Source organism: Oncorhynchus keta, chromosome 9, assembly GCF_023373465.1.
Source record: "Oncorhynchus keta strain PuntledgeMale-10-30-2019 chromosome 9, Oket_V2, whole genome shotgun sequence".
Taxonomy (NCBI): domain Eukaryota; kingdom Metazoa; phylum Chordata; class Actinopteri; order Salmoniformes; family Salmonidae; genus Oncorhynchus; species Oncorhynchus keta.
In genome coordinates this window covers 24,027,184-24,040,082 of record NC_068429.1, presented here as the reverse complement: position 1 = coordinate 24,040,082, position 12,899 = coordinate 24,027,184, and the positions used below count along the sequence as shown (strand labels likewise).

Genomic DNA, 12,899 nt, shown 5'->3' with positions numbered 1-12,899 from the left:
GAGCAGGCTTGAGCTGTAGTAAATTCTGCCTCATCTGAGTGCAGAACAGTTAATGAAATTTAAAATGTCAAGCTTTATTTTCACAACCATATTCAGACATGGACCACATCTAAATACTTTTTGTTGACAAATATAAGAAATATATATAACAATAAATGTAACAATGAATATTACGAAAATAACAAAACATGAAATCTTGACAGATGTGGGTGATTTGCCTGACACCTCAGTCCCAGGCCTACCAGAAGGGTATCCTCTGACCCCTCAGTCCCAGGCCTACCAGAAGTGTGTCCTCTGACCCCTCAGTCCCAGGCCTACCAGAAGGGTGTCCTCTGACCCCTCAGTCCCAGGCCTACCAGAAGGGTATCCTCTGACCCCTCAGTCCCAGGCCTACCAGAAGGGTGTCCTCTGACCCCTCAGTCCCAGGCCTACCAGAAGGGTATCCTCTGACCCCTCAGTCCCGGGCCTACCAGAAGGGTGTCCTCTGACCCCTCAGTCCCAGGCCTACCAGAAGGGTGTCCTCTGACCCCTCAGTCCCAGGCCTACCTGAAGGGTGTTCTCTGACCCCTCAGTCCCAGGCCTACCAGAAGGGTGTCCTCTGACCCCTCAGTCCCAGGCCTACCAGAAGTGTGTCCTCTGACCCCTCAGTCCCAGGCCTACCAGAAGGGTGTCCCCTGACCCCTCAGTCCCAGGCCTACCAGAAGGGTGTCCTCTTTGTGGAGCGATTCAGCTGCACCACATGTTTTGACTGACGCAGTCCTGAAACAAGAGATCAACACATAAATTCTTGGACTCAAACAGCAGCTGGAGGACGTATGCAGCTGGAGGACGTATGCAACGGCCTGAGAGAGAAATCAATCATTGAAATAACTTGTTGATTGTGACAAACATGTGAGACAATAAATTCTGGTGCAATGTAAATGTGTTTTCCTTGTTGATTTGATTACAATATTTGGAAGAACAGATATCTAAAACCATTGTATGATATTGACTCTTGTCCTCAGTGCCAGAGCTATGGGTGGTGGGAAAAACTCCCTGTCAGGCATGGGCTCATTGGGTCTGGGTGGATCCTTCAGTGGAATACCATTTTTGATTGCAATGTTGTGGAGCACACTGCAAGCCTTGACAATGTAACAAACCTAAAAAGGAATTTGCACATTGTATTACATTCACGTAATGGGATTTGAAGGAATGTCATTTCAGAGGCAAACCTTGCTAGGCTAGTATTGCAGTGTGCCTCCTGTCCCAGACAAGCACAGCGCCCTTCTAGCAGGCCTATGGTGCGCTCCACTGATGTTCTTGTGTGTGCGTGGGCTTGGTTGTACCTTGACTCTTGTTGGTTTGAGGGGTTTGTGAGGGGAGTCAACATCCATGTTTTTAATGGGTAGCCCTGGTCTCCTGCAGTTATGAAACACACCATTCAGATACTGTTTCCCAGTAGAGGTCGAACATGGCAAATAAAACCTTGAAAATAAAAACATGTCACTTACCAATAAGCCATCCATCCTCAACAGCTCCTTCCTGGAGGCCGACTGAACTGTTCCGCACAATGAATGAATCGTGTCCTACCTGGCCATTTGGCCACTACATTCAACAAAGCCAAATGTGAATCACAGATGACCTGCACATTGACAGAATGGAAACCGTATCTTTTGACGAAGTTGAATTAATTCATTGATGGTGCTTTTATTGCGATGTGGGTGCAGTCAACTGCTGCAATGACATTGGGAAATCCAGCTATGGTATGGAAATCCCTTTTCACTCTGGCCTGTTGCACAGCAGTGTACGGAAACGTATTGTGGGGGTCAATTAAATAATGCCATGAAGGACTGCAGGCAATATTGGACTCATGGTTGGTTGTGAAATGCCAGACCGATCCACAATCTCCTGTTGGAATGTTCCAGTGGCCATAAATCCCAGGGTGGAGCAGACTTGGGTTTAAGTGTCTATAAAAGTAATACGAAATAAACGATTAATGTATTGTATTTTTTCTTCATATTTTTATGATTTGGTCCAGTATGTCAATCCTTTCTCCATTTGGTGGATGGAATTTCATTAGCAGTTGGACTTTTCTACCACAAGGTACTGTGGGTACGCATGGTTAGAGGTGTGCTTCAATTTACAAACAATCTCAAGTATAAGTACAAATTGATCATGATGATTTTCCCTGTGGTTTGTTTTCATGCCAGCCAGGTAGGCTATACTCCTGTTGTATAAGCAATGTGCTTAATATTAGGAAAGTTGAGAAATAAATATTGTAGGCCTAGCCTATAGAAAGCTGATCCTCCTCTTTTTAGTAGAGGCCACCACTCTTTTTTTAATTGCGCAATTGCATAGCCTATAGAAATGTTGTGCAACATCTCATGGGCTCTCATGAAGTGTTTGAATAGATTTTCGGATACATTTGCATTGATGTCAGAGTGATTAGAGGGACAATAGATTGCTGATTACGAGGCAGTTAGCAAGTTTGTTAGGCTGCCAATGATCAGCAGCAGCATCAGTGCTTGGAGAAGCCTAGTTACTGTGATTAAACAGTCACATGGAATTTGACTGCCTTCATGACTCTTGACCGCCAGTGTGGCAATAATATCGTCACAGCAACAGCACGAATTATGACAACTACCAGGGGATGTCCTCCAACCTATCAGTGCTCTTGCAGCATGAACTGACATGTTGTCCATCCAATCAAAGGATTAGAGAATTAATCTAGTACTAAAATCATAAGCTACAGCTAACTAGCACTGCAGTTCATAAAATGTGGTGAGTAGTTGACTCAAAGAGAGAGAAAGACAACAGTTGAACAGTTTTAGACAAATTAATTTCTTAAAAAATGAAGTAGAAGCAGAGAGAGAGAGAAAGATATTTTGTTGTATATTTTTCCACTTTCAGTCTCACTTACTTAGCTAACCAATGCAGCTAGCTAGTTTAATTTACATAAAACACCCAGCTCAAACAGAGAGGGGTGCTACGTTAGCTAGCTGGCTATGGCTGTTCAACAGTGGAACTCTTCCATGTCAATGTAAGCTTTGAGTTTTATAAATGTATTGCCACCGGGCCTGCCGGTGTAACTGCTAAACTGCTTTCTGACTGTACACTGTACTGCATGTGTTAGTTCTGTTGATTATGACGTTAGGTAATATGGTAATAACGATGAAGGCTATGTGTAGTGGATAGCGGTTATGATATGAAGGTTTGGCTTGGAAATGTTTTTTTTGCCTGGTCACAGACAGCTGATGTGTTTTGCACTGAAGTCCACAAGGAAAGGGAAAAGGTGAGAGGAGAGGAGAAGAGCATGTTCATGCGAGAAGGAATTATACAACGATCAAAGGGATCATGCTGTTTGTATGTGGCTGCTATGACAGTGAACTGTGTTTGCATGTGATCAGGGTGTCATGACCCCACTATTTCGTGGCAACAGAGGGCTCTCAAGGGGTGGTCACGTGAGTGCTCAGGGAGGTATGTGGGGGTTTCCATCGGTGTGACTACTGTGGAAAGTCCAGACCAGGTCTCCACCGTGCGCATCCCCTCAGAATATGGCGATTTGGCTCTCGCCTTTTGTAAGAAGAGGGCGACTAAATTACCACCTCATCGACGGGAGGATTGCGCAATAAATCTCCTGGTAGACACAGCACTTCCCAAGAGTCACGTGTATCCTCTGTCACAGGAGGAGACGGTGGCTATGGAAAAATATGTCTCTGAATCCCAGAGGCAGGGATACATTCGGCCCTCCACTTCACCTGCCTCCTCAAGTTTATTTTTTGTGAAGAAGAAGGATGGGGGTCTGTGCCCGTGTATTGACTATCGAGGTATCGATCTGATCACTGTGAGATCCACAATCTCCTGTTGGAATGTTCCAGTGGCCATAAATCCCAGGGTGGAGCAGACTTGGGTTTGCACTGGGATGGCATTGCTGCATTTCGTCTCCCTTTCTAATACTGGAGAGAGTTGGTTGCAGAGATACAATAAAATATGCCTTGGAAAACCAAATATACTAATAAGCCAAGCGTCACTCTCGCCAGTGCGATCGAGTCAATGCACGGGGTGTGCTTCTTCACAAAATTGGATCTCAGGAGCGCTTACAACTTGGTGCGTATCCGGGAGGGGGATGAGTGGAAGACGGCATTTAGTACCACCTCAGGGCACTATGAGTACCTCGTCATGCTGTACGGGTTGATGAATGCTCCATCAGTCTTCCAGTCCTTTGTTGATGAGATTTTTTAGGGACCTGCACGGGCAGGGTGTAGTGGTGTATATTGATGACATTCTGATATACTCCGCTACACGCGCCGAGGTGCGCAGGGTGCTTGGTCGACTGTTGGAGCATGACCTGTACTGTTGGAGCATGACCTGTACGTCAAGGCTGAGAAATGTCTGTTCTTCCAACAGTCCGTCTCCTTCTTAGGGTACCGCATTTCCACTTCAGGGGTGGAGATGGATGGTGACCGCATTACAGCCATGCGTAATTGGCCTACTCCCACCACGGTAAAGGAAGTGCAGCGATTTCTGGGGTTTGCCAACTACTACCGGAGGTTTATCTGGGTTTTGGTCAGGTAGCAGCTCCCATTACCTCACTGCTGAAGGGGGAACCGGTGCGGCTGCAGTGGTCAGCTGAGGTTGGACAGGGCTTTTGGTCACCTGAAGGCTCTGTTTACCTCGGCTCGCGTACTGGCTCATCCGGATCCATCTTTGGCGTTCATAGTGGAGGTGGACGCGTCTGAGGCTGGGATAGGAGCCATGTTCTCTCAGTACTCGGGCACGCCACCAAAGCCCCGCCCCTGTGCTTTCTTTTCAAAGAAGCTCAGCCAGGGGAGCAAAACTATGATGTGGGGGACCGGGAGCTATTGGCTGTTGTCAAGGCTTGAGGGGGCTAAACACCCTTTTCTCATCTGGACTGACCACCGCAATCTGGAGTACATCCGGGCGGCGAGGAGACTGAACCCTCACCAGGCAAGGTGGGCTATGTTCTTTACCCATTTTGCTTTCACTCTATCCTACAGACCAGGTTCCCAGAGCGCAGACACACTGTCCCAGATGTATGACATAGAGGAGAGGTCCATGGATCACATTCCCATAATTCCGGCCTCTTGCCTGATGGCACCGGTGGTGTGGGAGCTGGACGCGGACATTGAGCGGGCGTTATGCACAGAGCCCCCCAGTGTCTTGCTGGGCACCTGTACATTGCTGTCCACGACCGTTTGATCTATTGGGCCTAAACGTCACCATCCGCGGGTCATCCTGGCATCGGTCCGACGGTGCGTTGCCTTAGTGGGAAGTACTGGTGGTCCACCTTGGCCAAGGACGTGAGGGTTTATGTTTCCTCCTGCTTGGTGTGCGCCCAGTGCAAGGCTCCCAGGCACCTGCCCAAAGGGAAATTACAACCCTTACCCGTAACGCTACGGCCGTGGTCGCACCTGTCGGTGGACTTCCTGACAGATCTTCCTCCCTCACAGGGCAACACCATGATCCTTTCTAAGTCCTGCCGTCTCCTCCCTTCGCCCTGTGGCTCTACGGCTCTACAGACTGCTGAGGCCCTGTTCACACACTTCTTCCAGCACTACGGGGTGCCTGAGGACATAGTTTCTGATTGGGGTCCTCAGTTCACGTCCAGGGTCTGGAGAGCATTCGTGGAACGTCTGGGGGTCTCGGTTAGCCTCACCTCAGGTTTTCACCCCGAGAGTAACGGGCAGGTGGAGAGAGTAAACCAGGATGTGGTTAGGTTTCTGCGGTCATATTGTCAGGACCGGCCGGGGGAGTGGGCGGCATTCATCCCCTGGGCAGAGATGGCCCAAAACTCACTCCGCCACTAACCTTTCTCCTTACCAGTGCGTACTGGGGTATCAGCCGGTTCTGGCACCTTGGCATCAAGAGCCAGATCGAAGCTTCTGCGGTGGACGAATGGTTTAAGAGCTCGGAGTAGACCTGGGACGCCGCCCATGTGCACCTACAATGGGCCGTGAGGTGGCAAAAGGCTAGCGCCGACCGGCAATGGCTAGTAGACTGGCGACGCCGACCGCCGCCTGAACAAGGAGAGGCTCGTCAAGGGGGGGTACTGTCACGACTTCCACCAAAGTAGGTGACTCTCCTTGTTCAGGCAGCGCTCGGCGGTCGGCGTCGCCGGTCTACTAGCCATTGCCGATCCACTTTTTTTCCCCCTTTGGTTTTGTCTTTGTTTTCACACACCTGTTTTCCATTTCACAATAATTTGTTCCTGTATTTAAACCCTCTGTTTCCCCCATGGTTTTGTGTGGGATTATTACATGTTCAGTTAGGTTTACTTTGTTGGCTGGTTTTTTGACGGGTGCTGTGTTACCCGTGCTTTATCTTTACCGTCTTGTTTTGGTCAAGTGTAATTGTTACCTTGTGCCTTGTTGAGTAAAGTACGTTGCTCACTCATTCTGGTCTCCAGCGCCTGACTTCATGCACCAGCTACACTCACCTTCTGACACAGGGGTGTATTCATTCCGCCGATTCTGTTGAAAAACGTTTCTAAACAGAACGAAACGGGGATAAATATACCTTAATTTGTCCAAATGAAACTATTTTTTGCAACTGTTGGACTAATGATTGTACCTTAGATCAGCTAGATGCGGGCACGAGTGTGCAAGGTGGTATTGAATGTGTCAGTGTCTGTCACCTTGATTACTCAAATTTCTCTCAACCTGTGCAACTACGTTGTAAATATTAATTCTTAGGGTAGGTTGTAGCAACCTCATGATAGGTGTAGGGAACGTTTGAGTATCATGTAGTAGCCTAAACTTATCGATGTTACATTGAGCTGGGTGAATGGATGATGAATGACAGTCATCCAATATGTTGTAATAGAAATAAGGCCATGCTCAACAACAACAAAAAATCATCCTCCCTCATCTTAAATGTCACCGACTGCCACTGCACAATAAACATAAAGTTTAAATGCAGAGACTCCGAAATCTATAGCCTCTCTGCTGCGCTGTATCAGCACAATGGACAGCGCCCTACAACAAGGCCATTTGGTAAAGAATATAGGCTACAAAACAGATAGATAGATAGATAGATAGATAGATAGATAGATAGATAGATAGATAGATAGATAGATAGATAGATAGATAGATAGATAGGCTGTTTGTAATAGGGGAATTGCTCTAAGTGAATGCAGCCGTACACACAGCTTTCTTACCAAAATTATTTAAACTAAATGCTGAAAGTAGTAGTGTAGTTATTCATGCATGCAAACAAAAATACTGAATACCAGTTTGGCTTAGAATTGCAACAATTTGAACAAATGAATGTGACTAGAACAAAACAGAGATACAAGGTAGTAGGCCTCGTAAAACAAAAGGCGATTGGATTCGGTTTTGGCCGGGGTAGGCTGTAAATGTAATTAATCATTTATTCTTAACTAACTTGCCTTGTTAAATAAAGGTTAAATAAAAAATGTAAATATTTAATAAAAAAATTAAAAAGTGGTCCGAGAAGACTGAAAATTTTGTGCACCATGGTGGTTGTAAACTTAAAGCTGGGATCCGTCACCGCCTTCAGCAGCCCTGAAGCCCCGAGTCTTACTTCTGTGTTGTAGGAACACATACATTCGATGTCAGAGAGGAACTTCACAACTTTTAACAACAACACAGTAGCCAGGATTCCAGTCCACCTTTGATCCAGTAGTCTTTTCGAAGTTTCTCTGGTGTACAGGGTAGCCATTGTTGGTTTATTTAAGAACCTGTAGAGTGAGTCACAGACATTATAAAAGTCCTCCAGTGCTATTTCAGATTACATCGCGTAATCGACCACTAAGTGAAGCTGGTGGTTTTAACAATGAACATATGGCACTTCTCTGTTTACTTTGTCCTGCAATATTCTCTGCATACCCCTTTTTACCTGACATCACACTCACGCCATCATAACATTGACTAAGTATGTTTTCTGTGTCAATGCCTACCTTTGTTAGCTCGGTAAGAACAAGGTGTGTAAGTGATAAAGCATCACAGTATTTTGAAGTTGCCATTCATTTTCATTAGATTATAGTCATTTAGCAGACGCTCTTGTACAGAATGACTTACAGTACATTCGGAAAGTATTCACACCCCTTGACTTTTTACACATTTTACTATGTTACAGCCATATTCTAAAATGGATTGAATAAAACAATCTATCCTCATCAATCTACACACCACAATACCCTATAATGACAAAGCAAAAACAAAATATTGGAAATCTTTGCTAATTTATTAGAAAAAACATAAATACCTTATTTACATAAGCATTCAGACCCTTTTCTCTGAGACTTGAGCTCAGATGCATCCTGTTTCCATTGATCATCCTTGAGATGTTTCGACAACTTGATTGGCGTCCACCGGTGGTAAATTCAATTGATTAGACATGATTTGTAAAGGCCCACACCTGTCTATATAAGGTCCCACAGTTGACAGAGCATGTCAGAGCAGAAACAAAGCCATGAGGTTGAAGGAATTCTCCATAGAGCTCCGAGACAGAATTGTGTTGAGGCGCAGATCTGGGGAGGGGTACCAAAACATGATCAATGGAAACGTGATGCACCTGAGCTCAATTTCGAGTCTTATAGTAAACGGTCTGAATCGTTATGTAAGTAAGGTATTTCTGTTTTTTGTTTTTTTAATAAATTAGCAAACATTTCTAAAAACCTGTTTTCGCGTTGTCATTATGGGGTATTATGTGCAGATTGATGAGGGATTTTTAAAAATATACATTTTAGAATAAGGATATAACATAACAAAATGTGGAAAAAGTCAAGCGGTCTGAATAATTTCCGAATGCACGTGGGGATATTTGTGTTGACACCGATGTTTCCATAGCACTTTGAACTAGTTTTTCTTTCCACAGTGCAGTGCATTTCAAATGCTTTTTGTATGATAACTGCCTAGCAAATCCAAAATCTTTGGTACAATCAATAGCATTCATCCAGTTAAAATACTCAGCTTGAGCAAAGTCCTTGTCTGCGTTAGCATTGGATCCAACAGAGAACTTTCGACATGGGAAACAAAATGCTGCATCTGCATCAAGCAAGTATTCCGGGCACTCTCTTCCTATGAACCAGTTGCTATTAAATTAATGTTTTTGGACAGAACCTGCGGCAAGGGTAGGATTTTAGGCTAACCTGGACTGGCTCCTCCAATACTGCTGGGCTTGGTCGTCACCTCGGTGGTTTGATGCTGCGGCTACTGCTCATCACTCTCCTTCTCCATTGTTTGGGTACTTTGGCAAAGCCAATTTCTGATATACATCATAGCAGATTAGCTGGTTTGAGCTAGCTAAATAGGCTAAAGCTAACTCTTACACTTTGTACAGCTAGCTAAGAAGCAAACTAACTTGGTAATGGTGTGGTGTGAGGCAGAGTTGAGTGAAGCAGCTTCAACAGTAAACTTATAAATCAAAATCAAATATTACATGCGGAAGCGTATCACGTTTTTCCCCCACTTTTCATGGAAACCCAAAGGAGTCATACCTAACCGCCCAATGGCTGTCCATACCCCTGCTACACACACACTGTGGTGCAATCTGTCCATTGTGATGTTGCATTGGAGATTAATATTTTATTTTTATTTTTTTTGTGTGAATTTTACCCCTTTTTCTCCCCAATTACGTGGTATCCAATTGTTTAGTAGCTACTATCTTGTCTCATCGCTACAACTCCAATACGGGCTCGGAAGAGACGAAGGTTGAAAGTCATGTGTCCTCCGACACACAACCCAACCAAGCCGCACTGCTTCTTAACACAGCGCCATACAACCCGGAAGCCAGCCGCCACTGCTCCAAAACCGCCATAAAAAAGCCAGCCGCCACTGCCAGCCGCCACTGCTCCAAAACCGCCACAAAAAAGCCAGACTACGGTTTGCAACTGCACATGGGGACAAAGACTGTACTTTTTGGAGAAATGTCCTCTGGTCTGATGAAACAATAATAGAACTGTTTGGCCATAATGACCATTATTATGTTTGGAAGAAAAAGGGGGAGGCTTGCAAGCTGAAGAACACCATCCCAACCATGAAGCACGGGGGTGGCAGCATCATGTTGTGGAGGTGCTTTGCTGCAGGAGGGACTGGTGCACTTCACAAAATAGATGGCACCATGAGGGAGAAAATGATGTGGATATATTGAAGCAACATCTCAAGACATCAGTCAGGAAGTTAAAGCTTGGCCACAAATGGGTCTTCCAAATGGACAATGACCTCAAGCATACTTCCAAAGTTGTGGCAAAATGGCTTAAGGACAACAAAGTCAAGGTATTGGAGTGGCCATCACAAAGCCCTGACCTTAATCCCATATCAAATGTGTGGGCAGAACTGAAAAAGCGTGTGTGAGCAAGGAGGCTTACAAACTTAACAAAATTCACCCAACTTATTGTGGGAAGCTTGTGGAAGTTTGACCCAAGTTAAACATTTTAAAGGTAATGCTACCAAATACTAATTGAGTGTATGTAAACTTCTGACTCACTGGGAATGCGATGAAAGAAATAAAAGCTGAAATAAATCATTCTCTCTACTATTATTCGGACATTTAACATTCTTAAAATAAAGTGGTGATCCTAACCTAAGACAGAGAACTATTACTAGGATTAAATGTCAAGAATTGTGAAACACTGAGTTTAAATGTATTTGGCTAAGGTGTATGTAAACTTCCGACTTCAACTGTACTTAGTTTTACCTGCATTCAATACTAATTGCAATACTAATTTCTGTAATACAATGAAGGTAGACTGTAGTTCATATAGAGCCGAGTCAATCATGGGGCAACCTGCCCATCTGTTGTTTTTTTCTGTTACTGCCACACACACACCAGCTCTCCTCACGAAACTCTTGTCTCCCTGGATGCAACTTCTGCCTGCTCATTGGCTGAAGCGGAGAATGCCCTTGCCGCTGGTTGGCTCAAAGTCTGTCCACTTTGTTTTGACATATAAGTGTAACTGTTGATCTGAACTGTGGCGTAGGAATAGCCGTCCCACAAATGACAAACCCCGCACCCCATCCTGCACAGAGTGGATTCAGACAGCGATGTACATAGATCCTGTCCTGCTAGAGAGCCTATATACCTTACTAAAAAGGTTAATATCCTAACATATCTTAGTTCATATATTATAAGCCTAACATTTCTACAGCGAATAGGAGAAGATATTTTTCTGATATTCTAGTGGATATTAAATGACATTTTTGTTCAATCTCCTCTTTGTATTTGAAGAAGAAAAAGGCTCACCATGCTCTCTGCTTGTCTGGAGTTCCTGGGGATGGGGTTGTGCCTACTGGGCTCGCTCCTGGTCATGATCGCGTGCGGGCTGCCCATGTGGAAGGTGACGGCGTTCATCGATATGAATATCGTGGTCGCGCAGACCAACTGGGACGGGCTCTGGATGTCATGCGTGGTGCAGAGCACCGGCCAGATGCAGTGCAAGATGCACGACTCGGTGCTGGCGCTCAGCCATGACCTGCAGACAGCGCGCGCCCTCACAGTGATCGCGGCGGTTCTTGGGGTGGCGGGGCTGGTGGTGACTATTGCTGGGGCGCAGTGCACTAACTGTATCAAGACCGAATTGGTGAAAGCAAAAGTGGTGCACGCCGGTGGGGTGGTCTACATAATCAGCGGTCTATTGGTATTGGTTCCCCTCTGTTGGATGGCCAATAACATCATAGTAGACTTTTACAACCCAGATGTGTCCTCGTCCAAGAAGAGGGAGATAGGAGCGGCCATCTATATCGGCTGGGCCGCCACAGCCCTGCTCCTTCTGGGGGGAACCATGCTGTGCTGCTCCTGTCCCCAGCGAGGCAAGAGTGCCTATCCCACCAAGACCATCTCGGCCAACGGAAACTTCGACAAGAGACATTATGTGTAGGTGATGAAAAGAGAGTTTTGCGCACATCCAAACTTGCCACAGGAACCGGACAGACAAGTTAATGTCTACCCTTCCTGTTTGATGCCCATCACATACGTTATCTTTATTGTGGTCACCTAGAACGGAGGCTTTGATAAGGGAAATGATGTGTAGGCTAGACGATATCAGGATACTTTTTTAAATGTGGTTTGATTGTCTGTTATTGTCTGTTATGTTACTTCACCAAACTTTAACTTCCTCAGTTTGAAATCAGTGTATATTTTTTTCGAACATATATTTCTGTGTGTTGTAGGCTACACCGTTGTATAGGGGTCTGGCGACCAGAAAATAAAATAAAAAATGTTGCCAATGAAGCCATACACACCGAGAGCGCAGCTAACGACCAAAACATTGAAACAGTGATCAATCAACTAAGGGAATTTCGTATTTTTCACCCAACTTGTAACCCACATCCAATGACAAGGTTACATTTTTGGTTAATCTCAAGTTAAATTCACGTTAGTTGACAAATCAACCACATGTAAATGAAAACTAGACATTGAACGATGTCTGTGCCCAGTGGGACCTACTTGTTGTGTAGCCTATCCATTGTGTAGCGTTTTTTATAAACTCTTGTATTTGCATATTACTATTTCATTAGTATTATATAGGCTAAAGGTAAAGATGTTTTAAATGTTGATGTTATCATTTGACACTAGGCGATTGTCTGGCCAGAGTGGTCTGTCAAGTCTGTGTGCTCTGTGAATAAAGCCTATTGTTCTCAACTGGCTTTAGTGTCTGCATGTAAGTTGTAAATAGCTACATACATAGAAGCAGGGACTGGTTTTCAACATAGTTAATAACTTTAGGTTCCAACCCTGGACGTGTCCTCTGTAAGCAGTGAATGCTACTCAGAATAATGTGCCCTCATATGATGATCAAATGAGCTTATTTGCATTTGAATGCTGTTGTATTGTACTGTATAGCTAGCTGATTGTGGACCTATCTGTTTTCCTGGCCCTCTTTAAACTATTGGGCAATTGATGATAATAAAAATGAAATCACAAACCCCCTTGTGTTT

General features: G+C 44.8%; 1 protein-coding gene across 1 annotated transcript; it reads left to right on the top strand.

Moving 5' to 3' along the window:
* The first annotated feature begins 10,945 nt into the window (after positions 1 to 10,945).
* Positions 10,946 to 12,890, top strand: LOC118373125 (claudin-4-like). Its single transcript, XM_035759190.2, has one exon. The coding sequence runs from the start codon at positions 11,207 to 11,209 to the stop codon at positions 11,837 to 11,839; it is 633 nt and encodes a 210-aa protein (XP_035615083.1). The 5' UTR covers positions 10,946 to 11,206; the 3' UTR covers positions 11,840 to 12,890.
* The last annotated feature ends 9 nt before the right edge of the window (positions 12,891 to 12,899 follow it).

Excerpts from the sequence above, each read along its gene's own strand:
- LOC118373125 (XM_035759190.2), top strand. The coding sequence starts at position 11,207 with ATGCTCTCTGCTTGTCTGGAGTTCCTGGGGATGGGGTTGTGCCTACTG.